Genomic DNA, 21,715 nt, shown 5'->3' with positions numbered 1-21,715 from the left:
TGGAAATAGGACTCACATTTCGGGGGACCCCACCAGCCAGGACCGCTCCCTGGACTTGAGGCCGCTCAGGCTGTCCACGCGGTCCCCCACCTCCTCGCTGAGGCTGCGCTTGGTCGGCGGGGGGGTCCTCTTCTCCTCGTGCAGAGACAGACGCTCCATGCTGCTGTAGACCTGCGGGGGGCAAGTTCAGGGTCAGGAGGTCGATGAGGAGCCTGTGGCTTCCCTACTTTGCTGAAGCGAGGCGAGCAGGAGGAGAACTGCCGGATCTCCACGTGCTCCTCGTCGTTGGTGTCGTCCTCCTCCTCCGAGTCCACGTGGTGGTAGCGATCGGACCGAGCTGAAGAGACAAGCCCAGGCGTGAGGCGGAGCGGCGGCGACCGAGCGCTGGGCCGCGGGACCTACTGTCGAAGTAGCTGGTGTCGTCCTCGGACTCCAGCTGAGGGATGAACTCTGCCTTCTGCCTCAGCAGACTGTTCCAGTCCAGCTCGGTGAAGAAGCCATGCTGCTTCACCTCGTAGGCGCTTCCTGCGGACGAGAGGAGGAGACGCTCCTGAACCCTGCCGTTTGCTTGGCTGTGCTCGGAGGCTTCGTGGCCCGCCGCCTCAGACAAGCGTGGCGCTGGGTTCACATGGTTCTCCAGCCCGTTACAGGAATACATCCCAGATTTACAGCAGAAATCGGTCAAAGACCTCCAGGACCGGGGGTCAGGTTCAAGTCTCACCGGTGCCCAGTCGCTCCAGAGGGTTCTGTCGCAGCAGTTTGGTGATGAGGTCCTGGGCGTCCTGAGGGAGAACCTCCTCCTCGTCCGGCCACGTGATCACGTCTGAACGACAGAGCAACCTGTTAGTTTCCCCGACAAACATGTCTATTGAAAAGGATGTTGCTGCCGTCACATTCATGTCTACAAAGAGAAGGAGACAATATTGACTTTATTCAGCTCTGACTGTTAGAATCAACGTTTATTTGTTTTAAACACAAAAGAATTATTATTCACTTCATCAACATTTTTTTTCCATTTTTCTATCCTGTTCCTTCTGGTCATGGCTCCAATACTTGGCTTTTATTTTTTTAATCATTCATTTTCAATCATGAATTCCCAAATGTCAATTGCCAAATATATGTTTATTAAATATATTAAAAAATTATGTTTTTTCATATCCAATGAAAATGTAAACACATAAACAACACTTTCATTTTTGACACATTTTAAAAGCCAACTTCAACTTGAGTCATCTTTTGTTATTTACTTCATTTTTAGAATGTACAATGAACCTTTCTTTTCTAGTACATAGACTCTTGTTGTTATTTTTTTGTCACTATGCTTCTTAAAATGTGTCGTTTTGGTGAATGTTTTCAGGCGTAACCCTAACATTTGGATGCCTCCATTTATTTATCACACATTTTCCTTTTACTATGAAAACAAAAACAAATTCTCACAAACAAAGCACAACAACATGACATGCCAAAAGACACGACCCTCCTCTGGAGGAGAAAGTGTTTTTGGTTTGTCCCTTTTTTTTGTTGCCTCTTATTTTAATCCTCAAATTTGGATGGACTTTTTTCCTTTTTTTTTGGTATCGATGACTTCTACTCCAAGTGTGTTTTATTTTGACACAAGACTTTCTGTTTTCCGCCGAGAAACTCACCGCTGATCACCTGACCGAAGAGTTCTTCCGCAGTGTCTCCAAAAAAGGGGGCGCAGCCGACCAGGAACTCGTAGAGGATCACCCCCATGGCCCACCAGTCCACCGGCTTCCCGTAACCCTGGCGCAGGATGACCTCGGGCGCGATGTACTCGGGAGTCCCGCACACCTGCAGGGGAGGGGCGAGGGTGAGCCGTCACGTGAGCTGGGCCGCACCGGGGAGGCTGGCACCTGTTTGTCCAGGAACTCCCGCGTGTCTTTCTCGATGTGACCCTCGTACAGGTTGGTGGTCAGACTCATGAGTCCGATCTTGGACAGGCCGAAGTCGGTCAGCTTGATGTGTCCCAGCGACGTGATGAGCAGACTGCAGCGGAGCGTGCGAGAGTAGTTAAGAGTGGGTCAAGTGAGCGGGTCACGTCACCGCCAAACCGTACTTGTCGGGCTTGAGGTCGCGGTGCACGATGCCGTAGTTGTGCAGATACTCCAGCGCCAGGACGGTTTCGGCGAAGTACATGCGCGCCATGTCGACGGGCAGCGGCCCGATGTTCTTCAGCAGCGTGGCGCAGTCGCCACCTGCAGGGGAGCGGTGTTAGCCGGCGGCACGGGCCCCACCCTCAGACCCGCATCACTCACCCTCCACGTACTCCATCACCATGCACAGGTGTCGCCTGGTCTCGAAGGAGCAGAACATGGAGACCACGAACGGGTTCTCGGCAAAGGTCAGGATGTCCCGCTCCACGAAGGCCTGCTGGATCTGGTTCCGCAGGATCAGGTTCTGCTTGTTGATCTTCTTCATGGCGAATCGCTGGCGTGTCTCTTTGTGGCGCACCAGGAAGACGGTGCTGTGCCACAGGAAGTGACATCCAGATTCAATTTCAACATTTTTAGCACCGTCGAATACAGCTCAATCTTTTTTTTTATTATATATGAAACAAACTTCATTTTACCTCGTTTTCTGGATCATTTTTCCGGGTTTCTTCTATTGTTTTCTTTAGGACATTAATAATATTGAAATATTGTACTTTTTTCCACTTGCTCTCTTACTGCATTTCCCACATTTTGAAAAAATAAATCCCAGTTTCTAATATTTGGTATTACAAAAATCTGTCATATAGTTTTATTATCATTTTTATATTATTGCTTTTCACTTGTTTTATTCCACCACAGTCAAGAAATGTTTGTTTTGCATCTTTTTCTAGCATCTCTTTTTTAAGCATTTTTCTGAGTAAAGAAAAAAAGCTTTATTTTATCTTCTATTATTATTTTATTGGCGACGTTAATAGAATTTATGTGATTTTACTTGAGGAATAATGAACATCATGTACATTACACTTTTGTGCATTTTGTTGAGATTTTTTTCTTTTAGGAAATAAATCCTTTTTATTACTGTATTTATAGAAAAGCAAAAACCCTGTCATCCTTTCATTTTCTATTATTGCTTATCATTTATTTATGGATTCATATGCTGCGTTTTTTAACATCTCCACTGTTCAATCCCATGACGATCACGTACATAACACTCTTGAATCTATTTCTCCAACATGAATGCTTCTTTCATTTTCAACACACTCCTCAGCTACTGCACCATTCCAAGCCCCAGGCGTCAGGAGAGTCGCTCGTACCCGTACGCTCCGTTGCTGATGAGCTTGATGGTCTCGAAGTCTTCCTCTCGTGGAGTTTTGGTCTTGGGGGGCGGTGGAGGAGCGGGCGCCGTCGTCAGCTGACTCTGAAACCAGGGAGCGGTTGGTGAGGAGGAGTCGGGAGAAGACACGCCTCGGTGACGACTCACTTCCGCCGACTCGTCTGTTTCGGGGGTTTCCGGGTTTCCGCTGTCGTAGCTGCTCAGCTGGGCCATTTCTGCACAGACAGGAAGTCAAACAGCTCGCTTCCTGTTTGGAAGTGGAATATCTTTGTTTTTCAGACTGACATTGTTTTTTGGGTTTTTTTTCCAGTTTCCAGAGGGAAAACTGGTCAAAATTCTGTCTTTATTCTAGTATACACACACCTTTTCCTCAATAAAACGTGAGGTTTTACACATTTCTTTCATTTTTGACCCTGACTTGTCTCAATTAACAGCTAAAAATAACAACAACAATAATTCAAGGTGCTCACCAACTACGAGCCACGTGCCCCCCACACTCTGAACAAGCTCGCTGTAACTACAGAGCCAACTCTACACTAACTGCTGCACCTCCAGCCACCAGTCCGTGAAGTTGACCAAGTTTGCGGATGACACCACCATCATGGGGCTCATCTCAGATGGAGATGAGTCGGCTTACAGGAGGGAGGTGGAGCGGCTGGTGTCCTGGTGCAGCCACAACAACCTGGAGCTCAATGCCCAGAAGACAGTGGAGATGGTCATAGACTTCAGGAGAGTCACAGCTCCTCTGTCCCCTCTCATGTTGGCTGGTTCACCCATTCCTATTGTGGACTCCTTCTGCTTCCTGGGAACCACCATCACTGAGGACCAACCATCAGGTCCCTCATCAGGAAGGCCCAGCAGAGAATGTTCTTCCTGAGGCAGCTACGGAAACTACGACTGCCGACAAAGTTGCTGGTGGAGTTCTACGCGGCCATCATCCAGTCCATCCTCACCTCCTCTATCACTGTCTGGTACAACAGCGCCACCTCCAGGGACAAGAGCAGACTGCAGCGCATCGTACGTTCTGCTGAGAAGGTGATGTGTTGCAGTCTGCCACCTCTTCAGGACCTGTATGTCTCCAGGACCCAGAGACGTGCAGGTGGGATCAGAGCCTTCGACCCTTCTCACCCTGGACATGGACTGTTTGTTCCTCTTCCCTCTGGCAGGAGGCTACGGTCCATCCAGACCAGAACCTCCCGTCACAGGAACAGCTTCTTCCCCTCGGCCGTCACACTGTTGAATTCATGATCAGCCTTGTTGTTTTTTATTTTATCTTTTTTATTTTATTTTATTTTATTATTTATTTACTTTTTGACTGCACTTTATTCCAAAACACTTTCCTAGCTAGTGGGCTCCCCACTGACCATGGCAATAAATTTGATTCTGATTCTAATTCACATCATAATGTTAACAAGTAAAAGTGGCTTGAGTACGGCCGCCAGGTCACATGACCGCGGCGGCTGAGTGCCAGTAAACTCTCACATCCTCCAGGTTTTCAGGAAGATCGGGCCACAAACTTGCCGATAAAAAGAAAACTTTGACTCTGGCTTTCATAAACCCAAATGCATGTTCCCCAGAGGGGAGTCCTGGCGGGAACACTGGAAAGCAGCCGGCGTGCCGAGCGGGTGGCGCCTGGCTGTGGGAGGGGCGAGAGGAGAGAGGGAACTCTGGCACGTCCTCACCCTCCAGGGGGTCCCTGGTGAGGCCCAGCTGGCTGATGATGTAGCGTGGGATGTCCGACTTGATGCCCTGACCCTCTTTGGCATGGCCTTCTGCTGCCTCCAGCAGGTGGTAGAACTCTTCGGGGTCAAACTCCTGCGGCGACACAAGAAACAGGGGTGAAAGTCAAACTTAGGGAAGGGCACCGAGAACTGACGGCGGCTGAGCAGTTGGACGGTCAGGTGGCTTCGCTTTGTTGCCGCACACTTGGACATGGAGAGTGTTCTGTGTAGGATCAGTGAGGCTGCACACGATGTTGCGCCAGGCTAGCACGGCGGTTATCACGCCGCTAACGGACTTCTTGTTAGCGACGCCACAGATTCGTGCTGCTGCCGTGTTTGTTTTGACATCAAAGGTCAGTGTTTCCAGTCCGTCTCCTCGGGAAGGACGTGTCTCGTGTCCCGCCCCGACAATACGAACCAGAACCGCACTCGGGAGCGTCACTGAACGCATCACTTTACACGCCCCTTTTATATCCACTCCACAGGTGTGGAGGTTGGAACCCAGCACGACCCGCTCCCGCTTCACTCGGAGCTTTAGACTCCGCAGGGCAGGTTTTCACGTCACTGGTGCGACTCAGTCAAGCGATGGAGAAGCTGAAAAATAACATTCCTCTATCACAGTTCGCAGCCTCAATTGGAAACTGTCTTTACGAGCTGGTTCCAGTGAGTCAAATGGAACAACACCCAAATCTCTTGATACTAACTCACCTGTTTCTCTTTGTCTTTTCACATTGAGGATCGCAAAGGAACCGAATCGTAAAGCAGTGTGTGTGTGTGTCGCATCGTGAAGCAAACCTGAGCTCAGGAGGTCAACAGCCCAGGTCAGACAGGAGGTCATCATGTTGGCAGCAGCGCAGCTGCGGTGAAATCTATCAAAATCTACTCTGGGCTCTATTTTATGCATTTATTTATTTATTTGTATTTTCTGATGAAGTTTTTTTTCACACCGTATATATTTACTTTTTAAAAGTGGATCACAAATAAAGTCAAATAAATGGAATTCATTCACTGAAGTAAAAAAAAAAAAAAAAATCGCATAAAACAGATGAAGACAGAAAATAGAGACATTATAAATGAAATAAAACTGTTTTAGATTGACTTAAATAAAACAGAAAGAGCTAAATGTTCGCTGTTTTTCTGTCAGTCAAAAGTTCTGGCTGGGTGCAGGTGGAAACAATGACTAAACTTTTCATAAATATTAAACTTTCCTGACAAATACCTTCTTTCATATTTTCAAAGATGATTATCAAACATTATGGAGACCTGGAGGAACAATTGAATCTCCTAACTTGAACGTTATGAATTGAATTAGTCGACAATTTCACCACTTCTTAGTATTGATTTCGATATCAATATATATTTGATTAAAGAAATGAAGAACAAAAATAATCCTGTTTGTGCTCTCGACTGAAGAGTAAGTACATTATACTGTATGTTTCTTTAACACTAGGGTGATGCAGTAATGGTGTCAGCCACTAGAGGTCAGCCGCCGCTCGTCTCTTTCAAACCCGTAATATCAAGTGTGGTTGCGTTTCTGCCGGACTCACCAGACACTCCAGCAGCCGCGCGGGTCGCGCGATGACGATCATCAGCTTCCTCACCAGCTGGGTGACGAAGGTGACCTCCACACTCTCGGAGCGCTCGTGAGCCTGAAACAGAGGCGAGGACAGCGTCACCACCAGGCCCAGTTCAGGCCTCCATCAGGACCCTTTCATTTCAGCCTGCAGTCACGACCTTCAGAGGTGCAACTGTGACCTTTGTTGGAGGTCAAACAAGCTGCATTTTTCCTTTGACTTGCCCCCTCTCACCCTTGTGTCAGAGGAGGCAAAGTAAATCAAGATATTTATGTCAACTAAAGCAAAAGAAAAAAAATAATAATAAAATAAATAAGAAAGAAAGAAAAATGAAGCAGGTGCGGAGCAAGCAGGGGAAAGCAAAAACAACAACAAATAAAAACAGAAGAATTGAAAAATAAACAATAAGAGAAACTGTTGGAGAAAACGAAGGAAAAAAATAAAGAAAACTCATGGAACACAAAATTCTAAGAGAAAAGTGAAGGTAAAATAATAAATAAAGGAGAGCTAAAACAAATTAAAAAATTTTTTTTTTTTTTAATTGAAAGAAAATCTATCAAACCAGGAGTGAAGGGAAAAAGAAAAAAATATGATAACCAGATAGAGTTTAAAATTACAGTAATGTTAAACAAAGAAATTAAATCTACGAAATAAAATAACAAGGAAAACCAATTCAAATGAGGGAGATGAAGAAAAACTTTAATCAAACTAAAATAAAAACAATAATCAAACTAAACTCTAAGAAACACACAAATTAAAGTAAAATCAAAGGGCACAACTGAAGAACAAAACAATCCAGACAGATGGATTCATTTTTTAGTAGAAAGGCTCCATGTGGAAACAGAACATTTCCAACAGCCTGCCAAACTAAACTGAACGGATTTGGTGGTCTGCTTCCCGCGGTCCTGATCCACTTGACCTTTGACCTCAGACCCCGGCAGGAGCACCTCAGCCGTGCTCGCTCCGAACCCAGCTGCAGCTAGGAAAACCAGAGCTCTTCTCCCATGTTTGTCCTTCACAAACCAGCAGAACCAACAGCGGCAGGCGCCGCGCCGCATTCAGCCGTCCACCGAGACCCAAGCTGAATCACTCTGCCGCGCCGTGAAATACCTGGCAATTCATCCCGCCACCAGACAAGCGTGCGTGTGTGTTCTCATGCATGTATTTATGAACGTATGCATGGATTTATAAAGGGAGGTGTCGCTCGCCGGCGAACAAAGCTCCGGCGGCTCGTCCACGTTTGTCTAACAGGGCGGCGATGACGGGCGTGGGGGGCCCCGGGGCGTCCTCAGCCCCCCTGAATTATTCATATCAGTAATGGAAGCCGAGAAAAATATGGACGGCATGTGCTCGGTAAATATGAGCCACAGTGAGTTATGGATGGCTGCACGCCGACCAATTATTCCGTGGGAGTGTGAGCGTGGGCGACACGCTCCCTAGTGGCCGCCCAGCAGAAGCGCGCTCGTCCTGTTGCCCGACACAACTGGCAGCCAGGCGTGAGAGCAGGGAATATTAAACACGAGGGATGATCTACAATCTGCAGGAGGATTCACAGACGGAGCCAGAGATGCCGATAAATATCGCATTTGGAGGATATCGTCCAGAGATGCTCGACTGGCGGGAATTCAGCGTGACCAACTTCCACGGAATTATTACTAACTTCCCGTCGAAGCCGGGTCACAATAGGGATCTTGCTTCCGAGCTGTTCTAGGCAACATAACATTCTAGGCTCCATAACCTCAGCCCTCGCTGGCTGAAGAAGATGACTCCGACGTCTCCTCCCTGGTGCTAGCATTGCTAACGGTTAGCTCAGACGCTTGCATCTGAAAGATAAACCGAAAGCAGAAGAAAAAAAGGATCGGAAAATCAAAAGGAGGGCAACAGTCAAGAAATGTATTTCAAATTTTCAAAGATATAAAATACTCTCGACAACAATCCATTCCAGAAGGCGGTTCGAGAACTGATTTGAGTTCTGGATTTTTGTTCTAAATCAGAAGCAAAAGAATCTCAACATTTTCGTTCAAACTCTGATATGTGTGAAGTCTGGGATGTTCGAAAACTGAGAATGGGCTGTATACACAATAGGAATACAGTCTTGGTATTTAATATAGATATTAAACTTATTTAATATAGATATTAAATACCAATAACAATAATCATAATACGTCAAACACAAATATTGCAGAATTCTCAGGCAAATGAGTGTTTTGACCACATCATCCTCTTCATGCACGTTGTCTGACTCCAAGCTGCACAGGCTGGAGAGCCCTCGACCACAGAAGCGTATCAGATGATGCGCATGTCTGCAGTCAGAAGGCGTGTGACATCAACACCCTAGATCAGGTGTGCATCATTATTTGGCAACTTCCTTTCCCTTGGCAAAATGGGTCATTGAGAGGGACTTGACAGGCTCCGAAAAGTCAAAGACAGTGAGATGTCTGCAGCCCTCCTACAACAGCCAAGCTTCTGAAGCGCGACCATCGAACAAGCAAGCGTCTCATTCAAAACCATCGACAGGGTCGCGAGACGCGTGTGGGAAAACCAAGGCGCAAAAGAACTGCCCAGGAACTGAGAGAGAAGTCAAGCGTGCAGCTGCCAAGATGCCACCAGTTCTGCATGATTCCAGAGCTGCAATATCACCGGAGTACCCAAAAGCACAAGGTGTGCAATACTCAGAGACATGGCCAAGGCAAGAGAGGCTGAAAACCCACCAGCACGGAACAAGACACAGCAGCTGAAACGTCACCACTGGGCCAAGGAATATCTCCAGAGTGATTTGTCTGAGGCTTTATGGACGGATGAAATCAGAGTGAGTCTTGATGGGCCAGACGGATGGGCCCGGGGCTGGATGGGTAAAGGGCCGAGAGCTCCAGTCCCACTCAGACGCCAGCCAGGTGGAGGTGGGGCACTGCTATGGGCCACCAAAGATGAGCTGGTGGGGCCTCCTCGGGTTGAACTCCCAGTCCCACTACAAGTTTCTGGAAGACACCTTCTTCAAGCAGTGGCACAGGAAGAAGTCAAGAAAAACACCGTTTTCATGCAGGACAGTGCTCCGTCACACGCATCCAAGGCCTCCACAGCATGGCTGGCAAGAAAGGGCCTCAAAGAAGAAGAGCTAATCCTCCTTCTTCACCTGATCCGAAGCCCGTAGAGCACCTGTGGTCGCTCATCAAACGTGAGATTTCTAGGAGGGAAAACAGTGCACCTGTCTGAACAGGCTGCGGTTGATGCTGCACGCCATGTTGACGGTGAGCAGATGCAAACACTGACACAATCTCCGGCTTTTGAGTGTCCTGGCAAAGAAAGGCGGCTCTATTGCTCACTGACTTGTTTTTCGACGTCAGGAATGAAGATTTGTCAATGTGGAGCTGTTTCCCTGGTGAAAAGAACTCACTGAAATGGCTGCATCTTTGTTTGTTGTTAAGTTGCCTGAGAGTTAAATTAATTTTAAAATTAAAGGAAAACAAAAGGAGAAAAAATGATCAAACTAAAGACAAAAATATAAACAGTGAATTTAAGCTAAATACATATTAAATCAAACAATAAAACATGTTCTACAAATGTGGAATGACAGTAATAATAATAAAAATAAACCAGGTTACTGAAGAATGTGACTAAAACAAAAGTGACTCAGTGGACTAGAAAAGACGGTTTGAAAAAAGCAACTGAAATAAGAGTAAATAGTTTGTTTCTGAAATAAACTTTGGTTCTGAAGAAGGTACTGAGACGGAAAATGATTTAAGCAGAGGATGGAAATGGAAGTTGAATGGGAAGATGGCGAACTCAAATGGAAGAGAAAAGGAAGGAGACAGGAAGCTCACTCCATCAGCCCTTCCTCTTTCATCTCTCACTTCTCCAGCCTCAGCCTCTTCTCCTCAGGGGTCACGACCCCATTACAGTCCCCGGCAGGAGTCCAGCTCTCCTCCCTGCTCCTCCTCACCTTCATCCACCCCTGTCACCATGGCAACCCCTCGCCCCGCTGGAGACCCTGTTAGACCCCAGCGGGTCATCAGCGGAGCCTCTCCCGCTGTCGGTTGGACTCTCCACCATCTGGACTCCACGAGTCAGAGCCCTCTCATATTCCTGCACTTTCATCCCAACCACTCCTCCAACCTCACCTAACCTCTCAGGGCCGCCCTCTCCGGGACTCACTTAGGAATGTGGGACTCACCGAGTCAACGGCTGGTCTTTACAGTAGAGCAACCCAAGTGTCTGGGACTCGAAATCACAGACTTTATCACCACATGATCCGGACAACCAGCTAAGACAAGACAAGACAAGGATCGATGGACACGTGTCACTCGCGAGGAGTCGAGGAGCAAAAAACAGTGTCAGGCAGAACGTTTGGGAGCGAACCTGGCGGACATTTCTAATACGAACATCTGAACATTTCAGTCCATCACCTCAGCGATCATGGGAACCAAAGCCATGACCAAATATCATCTGGTTCAGTTCGATGAAAAGCGTGTTTTCCTCATGCTTTCCAGGTGAAATTATCTTTAGATAAATGAAGTTAATAAACTTTCAACATGTAAATGACACAGTTTTATTCTATGTTAATTCAACCTTAAAATACCTTCCACTGATCTCAGATAAAATGTGGAATAATGAAAATTTTTCTTCAGAAAAACGAAGGTAAAAGAAACGTTTTTGATGAATTCCAATGAAGTAAAAAGTAGCAGTAACGCCGACCATGTGATCACTGATCGATATGGTCCAGCTGGAGCTGTCAAGTCAGAACCGGACCGGACTCAACTGTGAGGCAGGCCTCCTGCCAGCCGTGAGCCAGCAGCGTCCACTTGCTCCTCCTGGCCGCCGCCTCCTGTACCACCTGGCTCTCCTCCTGCTCCTGCACCTCCAGCCTCCGCTGCCACGTGATGTTGGACATTGCTGCGTAGACCGAGAACCCGCTTCCATGTAAAAAATAAAACAAAATAAAAAAAAAAAAAAGCCAAATGTCCCGTCTCCGACCCGGTGGACCGTCTCCACCTGATGCTGCGTCTCCGGACTGAGTGATGATGTCATCACCCAGCTCGCATTGTGTCTGCGGCGTCTGCAGATGTGGACCAGTCCGGTTCCAGAGGAATCCAAACAATCCATCCACGGCTTCGGCGGCCAATCGCAAGTGGGCACCCGTCTCAGCCCCGCCCCCCTCCTCGCCCCTCCTTTTAGCGAGGCCGCTGGAGTGTGAAATTAGAATCCGGGACGTTGGTGTGTGTGTGTGTGTGTGTCGGGTCAATAACAGGCCGGTGGGAGTCATGAAAGCAGAGCCTCCCCCCCCTCCCGGCTCTGGCTGGTCGGACCCCCGGGTCCCGGGGCCTGAGCTAATAGGGATGTCACCGCTGACACATGTAAATACAGCGGCGTGACCGAGGCGCGAGGCTGAGCCTGAACCAACCACCTCTCTTTCAGAGGACAAACAAACAGATCTGATCTGTGATTCTCAGTTTGGCGCCACAGAAACAGACAAAGAAGAAAGTCCCACGATGCTTCACTCCGGCAGGGTGATGGATGTGACAATTACGGTCATGTGACAGCACATCTGTCTGAGCGACCCCCCCGCCCCCACCTGTCGCCCGTGTCAAAGACTCACATCCTGCAGCAGCTTCTCCAGACTCTCCTGCAGCTCGTAGAAGTAGCGCGAGGTGATGAGGCCGTCGCGACTCTTGGCCAGGCAGTCGCGCGACAGCTCCGTCAGCTGGTGGTGGATGAAGCTCAGGACCCCGTCGGCCAGGGGGCGCACCTTGTCGGGGGCGGAGGAGCTCAACATCTCCGCCAGGCGCTCCTCCATCTGAGCGGTGGCCTGTGAGGTGGGGAGGAAGACGACTGAGCTTGACCAGTGGCACAAGCGTGTGGAGGTGATTCACTGCTAAAGACACGTAGCCATGCTTCTTCTTCCTTGTAAAACACCACAGTCTAATTGGCAGAGAGAGAACCCAGACAGCAAGCGTGCTACACACCTTGGGGAAGCGCTCCTTGTACACGTGGTTCATCATCACGATCTCGTGGTCGAAGGAGACGGGCGACCGGCCGGGACTGAAAGACAGAGAGGGCAGCGCTTTAGCCTGGACACGGCAGACGTTGGGACCAGTCCAGTGTCCACCTCCCAGTGACTCCAGCCAGTCACCAGAGCGAGCCATGATGCTGGACAACACAACATGGAGCCACGGCAGCGTCGGGGGAACAGACCTCTCTCCAATGTCAGCTCTGAAATGGGGGGACCCCATGGTGGTCTTGGAAGATTATTGGCAGAGGTCTGCGCTCTCATACTTTCATTTTAACAGGACAAGAAAAGTGTCAGCGAGTGCGAGTCGTTCGTCACACACACACGCTTCTATTGGTATTTTTGTGGGGTCCTCTCCTGGCCATCGCCCTTTCCCCAGCCTCTCCCCCTAAACACATGGCTCACCTGAACCAGGACTCTGGACCCGACTGAGGCCCAGTTAGAATAAACTACTTTAACCCTCCAACCCTTGTGAGGACAGGCCAAAATGTCCTCACAAGAGGGTGGATTGTCAAGACTTGGTCCTCACAAGTATGACAAAACATGGACACACACACAAAGGCAGTGCAATGATGTCATCCACAGCAGCTCAAAGTCCAATTACCAGTGTAATGAGACAAGCAGGAGTTTGACACGGAGAGCCATCAGTCATCCACACACACACACACACACACACATGCATGCATGCGCACAGACACACACTCACACTCTCTCTCTCTCTCTCTCACACACATGCACACGCACACACACACTCACATACACTCTCACTCTCACAAACACACTCACACTCACACTCTCACACACACACACACACACACTCACACACACAGACACACACACACTCACACACACACACACACACACTCACACACACACACACAGACACACACACACTCTCTCACACACAGACACACACACACACACTCTCACACACACAGACACACACACACACTCTCTCACACACACAGACACACACACACAGACACACACACTCTCTCACACACACAGACACACACACACACTCTCACACACAGACACACACTCTCTCACACACACAGACACACACACACACTCTCACACACAGACACACACACACACACACACACTCACACACTCACACACACACACACACACACACAGGAACGACTTCATCTGAAGTTGGTCAGACAGCGCCCCCTCCCTCGCCCCTCAGGTGGATTTGTCATCTCTTCCGTCTGACTCAAACCCAGGACACGAGCAGAAAGGCTTATGAGTGCGAGGCGCCGGATCCTGGAGACAAAGCGTGGCCTTCGGCGCCAGCACGCCGTTGGCTTGATCAACGACCGTCTGCAGCGCGTGCTGAGAGAGCTCGAGATGTTCAAGACAATGGAGCATATATAGACGTCAGAACATCAGCACGTGAAGAAAATAATCTGCTGTCAAAGTTGAACAACACGAACAAGCAGTTGTGCGACCCCGTGACCTCAGGTCCAGGAATCGAGGTGAGGACAGCAGGGACGTCACCCAGGTGGACGCCACCACATTCCAGCTTCTCCTTTACAGGAAAACCATGACATCACAGGCAAGAAACACACTTACAGTGGGACGAGCTCATTGGCCGAGAGGATAATGGAAGTGAATCAGACGTGACAGTCCACGGCAGCTGTGCGTGTGTGTGTGTGTGTGTGTGTGTGAGAGAGAGACAGAAAAACAACATTGACACGGTGCCAGCGAATGGGTCGACCTGGGAAATGAGTCGCCTAACTGAGCATGACAGGGATTCGAGCTTAGCATCTGTGCTACATTATTACATAGCCACATTGTTCCTCAGCTACATTAGCACTTTAGCTGCATTGTTCCTCAGCTACATTAGCACTTTAGCTGCATTGTTCCTCAGCTACATTAGCACTTTAGCTGCATTGTTCCTCAGCTACATTAGCACTTTAGCTGCATTGTTCCTCAGCTACATTAGCACTTTAGCTGCATTGTTCCTCAGCTACATTAGCACTTTAGCTGCATTGTTCCTCTGCTACATTAGCACTTTAGCTGCATTGTTCCTCAGCTACATTTGCACTTTAGCGAAATTGTTTCTCTGCTACATTAGCACTTTAGCGAAATTGTTTCTCTGCTACATTAGCACTTTAGCTGCATTGTTCCTCAGCTACATTAGCACTTTAGCTGCATTGTTCCAAAGCTACATTAGCACTTTAGCTGCATTGTTCCAAAGCTACATTAGCACTTTAGCTGCATTGTTCCTCTGCTACATTAGCACTTTAGCTGCATTGTTCCAAAGCTACATTAGCACTTTAGCTGCATTGTTCCTCTGCTACATTAGCACTTTAGCTGCATTGTTCCAAAGCTACATTAGCACTTTAGCTGCATTGTTCCTCAGCTACATTAGCACTTTAGCTGCATTGTTCCAAAGCTACATTAGCACTTTAGCTGCATTGTTCCTCAGCTACATTAGCACTTTAGCTGCATTGTTCCTCAGCTACATTAGCACTTTAGCTGCATTGTTCCAAAGCTACATTAGCACTTTAGCTGCATTGTTCCTCTGCTACATTAGCACTTTAGCTGCATTGTTCCAAAGCTACATTAGCACTTTAGCGGCATTGTTCCTCTGCTACATTAGCACTTTAGCTGCATTGTTCCTCAGCTACATTAGCACTTTAGCTGCATTGTTCCAAAGCTACATTAGCACTTTAGCGGCATTGTTCCTCAGCTACATTAGCACTTTAGCTGCATTGTTCCAAAGCTACATTAGCACTTTAGCTGCATTGTTCCTCAGCTACATTAGCACTTTAGCTGCATTGTTCCTCTGCTACATTAGCACTTTAGCTGCATTGTTCCTCAGCTACATTAGCACTTTAGCTACATTGTCTCTCAGCTACATTAGCACTTTAGCTGCATTGTTTCTCTGCTACACTAGCTGCATTATTCAATGCTACATTCACACATTAGACTAAATTGGGTCTCACAAACATTAGCACTTTAGCAACATTGATTAGATTGGCTATGTTGCTAAACAGCTACACGAGTGCATTTGTTACAGTGTTTGAAGGCTACATTGGCACATTAACTGCATTGATTCTCTCCTCGATGAGTTTGTTCCTCAGCTACTTTAGCTCGTTACGTCACCTCACCTACATTGACATCTAATCATTGTTTCTAAGCCACAAGCTACACACACCTGCACTAGCACTTAAGCTACAATGTTACATTGCTACAATACAAACATTAGCCACATTGATTCTCAGCTACTTTAGCATGCTAGATTAGCAACTGTGCTACAGCTGCTTTGTTTCGAAGACATACAGTATACAACATTCCTTCTCAGCTCCATTAGCATCTATTCTACATTGTTTTTGAGCTCCATGTTACAGTGTTTCTCAGCTACACAGGCATCTATGCTACATTGTTTTTGAGCTCCATGTTACAGTGTTTCTCAGCTACACAGGCATCTATGCTACATTGTTTCTGAGCTACATGTTACAGTGTTCTTCAGCTACATTAGCATCTATGCTACATTGTTTTTGAGCCCCATGTTACAGTGTTCTTCAGCTCCATTAGCATCTATGCTACATTGTTTTTGAGCTACACATTACAGTGTTCTTCAGCTCCATTAGCATCTATGCTACATTGTTTCTGAGCTCCATGTTACAGTGTTCTTCAGCTCCATTAGCATCTATGCTACATTTTTTCTGAGCTCCATGTTACAGTATTCTTCAGCTCCATTAGCATCTATGCTACATTGTTTTTGAGCTCCATGTTACAATGTTTCTCAGCTCCATTAGCATCTATGCTACATTGTTTCTGAGCTCCATGTTACAGTATCTCTCAGATACGTCAGCATATATGCTACGTTGTTTTAAGGGACATGTTAACAGTGTTTCTCGGCTACATTAGCATCTATGCTACATTTTTTCTGAGCTCCATGTTACAGTACTCTTCAGCTCCATTAGCATCTATGCTACATTTTTTCTGAGCTCCATGTTACAGTATTCTTCAGCTCCATTAGCATCTATGCTACATTGTTTCTGAGCTCCATGTTACAGTATCTCTCAGATACGTCAGCATATATGCTACGTTGTTTTAAGGGACATGTTAACAGTGTTTCTCGGCTACATTAGCATCTATGCTACATTTTTTCTGAGCTCCATGTTACAGTACTCTTCAGCTCCATTAGCATCTATGCTACATTGTTTTTGAGCTCCATGTTACAGTATTCTTCAGCTACATTAGCATCTATGCTACATTGTTTTTGAGCTCCATGTTACAGTATTCTTCAGCTACATTAGCATCTATGCTACATTGTTTCTGAGCTCCATGTTACAGTATCTCTCAGATACGTCACCATATATGCTACGTTGTTTTAAGGGACATGTTAACAGTGTTTCTCGGCTACATTAGCTACTCAGTTTTTTCTGCAAACAAGCACTTGAGCTACAATAGCAACACGAGCATCTTCTCTCCGTTATTTCCCCGGCACATGAGAGCATCACCGACGCAGCCACACGATGAAGATTAAAGCATCCTGGAGAAGAAGGGGTCAGGAAAGCCGGGGGCCAAACACAGCAGCCCTCTCGCCCCTCCTCTCCAGACCCTCCGACCTCAGAGAGGACGATAAGAAGCTGGAGGAGGGCGGGGTGCTCTCGTCAGGACCGCCCCAGGGGGTGCAGGGAGTCGGGGAAACACAAGAGGGGGCCACGTCTGAACCCGACCTTTCAGATGCTGCTCTCTCTGAAGGCTGTGTCGTCGGCAGCCTTCAATAATTCACAGCTTCCGTTACAAAAGCCATCATCCTCGGAGTCGGAGGGTTGAGACCTGATTTGGTTGGACTTGACTTCACCCTGAAATCACCTATATGACAGACTGCCACCTTTGCCATCAGCGGTCAGATTCAGAAGGTGGCGACCTCCGGTGGTCAGGGAGGAGAGGTGTATCCAAGTTGTCGTGTTTGTGACGGCCAACAATCGACACCACACAGAAGCTTCCCACGCTGATTCATGGAGGTCGAACCCCCATCGGGGCAGCAGGTGGGTGACACTGCCCCAATAGGCACATTTGGTCAGCGTAGATGATGCGTACATGCTACTTTGTTCCGAAAACATATGCCACATTCCTTCTCAGCTCCATTAGCATCTATGCTACATTGTTTTTGAGCTCCATGTTACAGTGTCTCTCAGCAACATTAGCATCTATGCTACATTGTTTTTGAGCTACATGTTACAGTATTTGTCAGCTACATTAGCATCTATGCTACATTGTTTTTGAGCTACACGTTACAGTGTTTCTCAGCTCCATTAGCATCTATGCTACATTGTTTTAAGCTCCATGTTACAGTATTTCTCAGCAACATTAGCATCTATGCTACATTGTTTTTGAGCTACATGTTACAGTATCTCTCAGCAACATTAGCATCTATGCTACATTGTTTTTGAGCTACATGTTACAGTATTTGTCAGCTACATTAGCATCTATGCTACATTGTTTTTGAGCTACACGTTACAGTGTTTCTCAGCTCCATTAGCATCTATGCTACATTGTTTTTGAGCTCCATGTTACATTGTTTCTCAGCTACATTAGCATCTATGCTACATTGTTTCTGAGCTCCATGTTACAGTGTTTCTCAGCTCCATTAGCATCTATGCTACATTGTTTTTGAGTTCCATGTTACAGTGTTTCTCAGCTACATTAGCATCTATGCTACATTGTTTTTGAGCTCCATGTTACAGTATCTCTCAGCAACATTAGCATCTATGCTACATTGTTTTTTAGCTCCATGTTACAGTGTTCTTCAGCTCCATTAGCATTTATGCTACATTGTTTTTGAGCTCCATGTTACAGTGTTTCTCAGCTACATTAGCATCAATGCTACATTGTTTTTGAGCTCCATGTTACAGTATCTGTCAGCAACATTAGCATCTATGCTACATTGTTTTAAGCCACATGTTACAGTATCTCTTAGCAACATTAGCATCTATGCTACATTGTTTCTGAGCTCCATGTTACAGTGTTCTTCAGCTCCATTAGCATCTATGCTATATTGTTTTTGAGCTCCATGTTACAGTATCTCTCAGCAACATTAGCATCTATGCTACATTGTTTTTGAGCTCCACGTTACAGTGTTCTTCAGCTCCATTAGCATCTATGCTACATTGTTTTTGAGCTCCACGTTACAGTGTTCTTCAGCTCCATTAGCATCTATGCTACATTGTTTTTGAGCTCCATGTTACAGTATCTCTCAGCAACATTAGCATCTATGCTACATTGTTTTAAGCCACATGTTACAGTATCTCTCAGCAACATTAGCATCTATGCTACATTGTTTTTGAGCTCCATGTTACAGTGTTTCTCAGCTACATTAGCATCAATGCTACATTGTTTTTGAGCTCCATGTTACAGTATCTGTCAGCAACATTAGCATCTATGCTACATTGTTTTAAGCCACATGTTACAGTATCTCTTAGCAACATTAGCATCTATGCTACATTGTTTCTGAGCTCCATGTTACAGTGTTCTTCAGCTCCATTAGCATCTATGCTATATTGTTTTTGAGCTCCATGTTACAGTATCTCTCAGCAACATTAGCATCTATGCTACATTGTTTTTGAGCTCCACGTTACAGTGTTCTTCAGCTCCATTAGCATCTATGCTACATTGTTTTTGAGCTCCACGTTACAGTGTTCTTCAGCTCCATTAGCATCTATGCTACATTGTTTTTGAGCTCCATGTTACAGTATCTCTCAGCAACATTAGCATCTATGCTACATTGTTTTAAGCCACATGTTACAGTATCTCTCAGCAACATTAGCATCTATGCTACATTGTTTTTGAGCTCCATGTTACAGTGTTTCTCGGCTCCATTAGCATCTATGCTACAACATTGTTTTTGAGCAACATGTTACAATGTTTCTCGGCAACATTAGCACTTTAGCAAGTCACCTGAGGCTGCGGGAACGAGGCCTCATGGTGGGGGAGCGCCGCCCCTCCTCGTCTGTGATGCTCTCTGAGCTGAAGTGCTTGGTGAGGAAGTGCAGCTCGTCCGGCGTGGGCTGGAAGGGCAGCTGGTGCAGCTTCTCCTGAGATGAACAGGAGGACTGTGAGAGGAGGGAGCACAGATTACAACCAGCGACTGCAGTCGCTCCGCTGCAGGAACTGGACCGTGGCTGACCCCAGAGACCTACAGGAGACCTCGGATCTCAGGGTCCGGGTGTGAAGTGAGGGCCACTCGCTGTGAGGTCAGGGGGCGCATTATTGTGGGGGAACTGCCGAACCATGTCGAGGGGTGCAACGGCTCTCAACAGGAACCCCAGCTTACACTTGAAGGCAAGTCACTCACCGAGACGGTAGAACTGGGCGTGTTGGTGCCATAACCGGAGGAGGGCAGCGAGGCCAGAGACCAGCGTCGGCCGTCCGTCCTGTAGGAGAGAGAGCGGAGGTCACACAGAAGGGCACTTCAAGGTCGGAGCAGCCCAACAGACATGAGGAAGCCGAGTGGGGAGAATGAGTTTCAAGCACAAGCGGGTGCACCACACGGTGGCGCTGTGAGGCCATGCAGCGTGAGAAGGGAGGGGCTCGAGGTCATGTGACAGGTCAGAAGTCAACGCAGCAAGTTACCTGTCCGCTCTGTGTCCGTGACTGTGGAGGGAAAGAAGAGAGTGTGGGTTTGTTGTCGTCTCACCACATGACATGTCACCTTTCACCACATGGTGTCAGTGTTGTCACTGTCAGAGGGATGTTGCTTCCAGCTACATTCACGGTTGAGAGGTGTGTGTGTGTGTGTGTGTGTGTCGCACCTGCGCGCCGGCACAAAGGAGAAGTGTGCAGCAGTGTTGGGGGAGAAGTTGCGAGGACTGTCCAGAGGACTGGAACCTGGAAGCAGACAGAGTAAAACATCGCTCAGATAGGTGGGCGGGGCCTAGGAGGCAGAACTCCACAGCACTGAAAACCATCCGGGCGGATTGCGTCCGAATTTCTCACAGATTCACGCGACACATCGATCAACGGCTGCCACCTGCTGCAGGAGCAGCCCCTGAACTGGGCGGAGGCCCCGGGGCAGAGCCAAGTCTCACATCTGCTGGCCAGGAACAAGTCGACTGAAGCTCCGCGCTGCTCTTGCTTCTGCAGCCAGAAAGCGGCGGGGACCTACATCAGCAGCATCAGCGGGTGAACTCTCTCGCTGCACCCTCACGAGTGAGGGACAAACTCAAGAGGTCCTGTCCATCACAGACAAACACGTCGCTAAGTAGGCTGCTGCTGCTGCTGCTGCTCTGCTGGACGCATGACATCATCGTCACCATCGGGCACTTTAAAGTCACACTTCAATGAGGACCAGCAACTACAGGTCTGAGGTCACCGTCCTCATGCTGTCAGAGGGTCAACGTCTACCGAGACACCGTGAGACATCTGGACCTTCAGTAGAAACTTCTGGTCCTTCAGTAGAAACATATAGACCTTCAGTAGAATCATATAGACCTTCAGTAGAAACATCTGGTCCTTCAGTAGAAACAACTGGTCCTTCAGTAGAAACATCTGGTCCTTCAGTAGAAACATCTGGTCCTTCACTAGACAGATCTAGACCTTCAGTAGAAACAACTGGTCCTTCAGTAGAAACATCTAGACCTTCAGTAGAAACAACTGGTCCTTCAGTAGAAACATCTGGACCTTCAGTGGAAACATCTAGACCTTTAATAGAAACATTTTGACCTTCAATAGAAACATCTAGACCTTCAGTGGAAACATCTAGACCTTCAGTGGAAACATCTGGTCCTTTTGGAGAAACTTCTGGTCCTTCTGTAGGAAGATCTGGACCTTCAGTAGAAACATGTAGACCTTCAGTAGAAACATCTGGTCCTTCAGTAGAAACATATAGATCTTCAGTAGAATCATATAGACCTTCAGTAGAAACATCTGGTTCTTCAGTAGAAAGATCTAGACCTTCAGTTGAAACAACTGGTGCTTCAGTAGAAACATCTGGTCCCTTCAGTAGAAAGATCTAGACCTTCAGTAGAAACAAGTGGTCCTTCAGTAGAGACAAATGGTCCTTCAGTAGAGACATCTGGCCCTTCACTAGAAAGATCTAGACCTTCAGTAGAAACAACTGGTCCTTCAGTAGAGACAAATGGTCCTTCAGTAGAAACATCTGGCCC

General features: G+C 47.3%; 1 protein-coding gene across 6 annotated transcripts in view; it reads right to left on the bottom strand.

The window, feature by feature from the left end:
* Positions 1–21,715, bottom strand: part of mast2 (microtubule associated serine/threonine kinase 2) — a 67,225-nt gene that overhangs the window by 5,581 nt on the left and 39,929 nt on the right. For 3 of the 6 annotated variants that reach the window (XM_053854342.1, XM_053854345.1, XM_053854346.1), the window contains 18 exons: positions 20,363–20,438; positions 20,184–20,204; positions 19,906–19,984; positions 19,509–19,663; positions 12,541–12,616; positions 12,174–12,383; positions 6,554–6,655; positions 4,968–5,100; positions 3,433–3,500; positions 3,266–3,369; positions 2,277–2,485; positions 2,078–2,216; positions 1,875–2,007; positions 1,647–1,812; positions 722–823; positions 403–525; positions 228–337; positions 17–171 (listed from right to left, as the gene is read on the bottom strand). In XM_053854342.1, the coding sequence (XP_053710317.1) occupies positions 17–171; positions 228–337; positions 403–525; positions 722–823; positions 1,647–1,812; positions 1,875–2,007; positions 2,078–2,216; positions 2,277–2,485; positions 3,266–3,369; positions 3,433–3,500; positions 4,968–5,100; positions 6,554–6,655; positions 12,174–12,383; positions 12,541–12,616; positions 19,509–19,663; positions 19,906–19,984; positions 20,184–20,204; positions 20,363–20,438 (2,161 nt within the window). Of the gene's footprint in view, positions 1–16; positions 172–227; positions 338–402; positions 526–721; positions 824–1,646; positions 1,813–1,874; positions 2,008–2,077; positions 2,217–2,276; positions 2,486–3,265; positions 3,501–4,967; positions 5,101–6,553; positions 6,656–12,173; positions 12,384–12,540; positions 12,617–19,508; positions 19,664–19,905; positions 19,985–20,183; positions 20,205–20,362; positions 20,439–21,715 lie in introns of all 6 variants that reach the window. The other 3 variants (XM_053854341.1, XM_053854340.1, XM_053854344.1) reach the window with 2 other exon arrangements.

The sequence above is a fragment of the Synchiropus splendidus genome, chromosome 1 (assembly GCF_027744825.2).
Source record: "Synchiropus splendidus isolate RoL2022-P1 chromosome 1, RoL_Sspl_1.0, whole genome shotgun sequence".
Lineage (NCBI taxonomy): Eukaryota > Metazoa > Chordata > Actinopteri > Syngnathiformes > Callionymidae > Synchiropus > Synchiropus splendidus.
The sequence above is the reverse complement of the archived record's forward strand: the minus strand, read 5'-3'. Positions and strand labels throughout refer to the sequence as shown.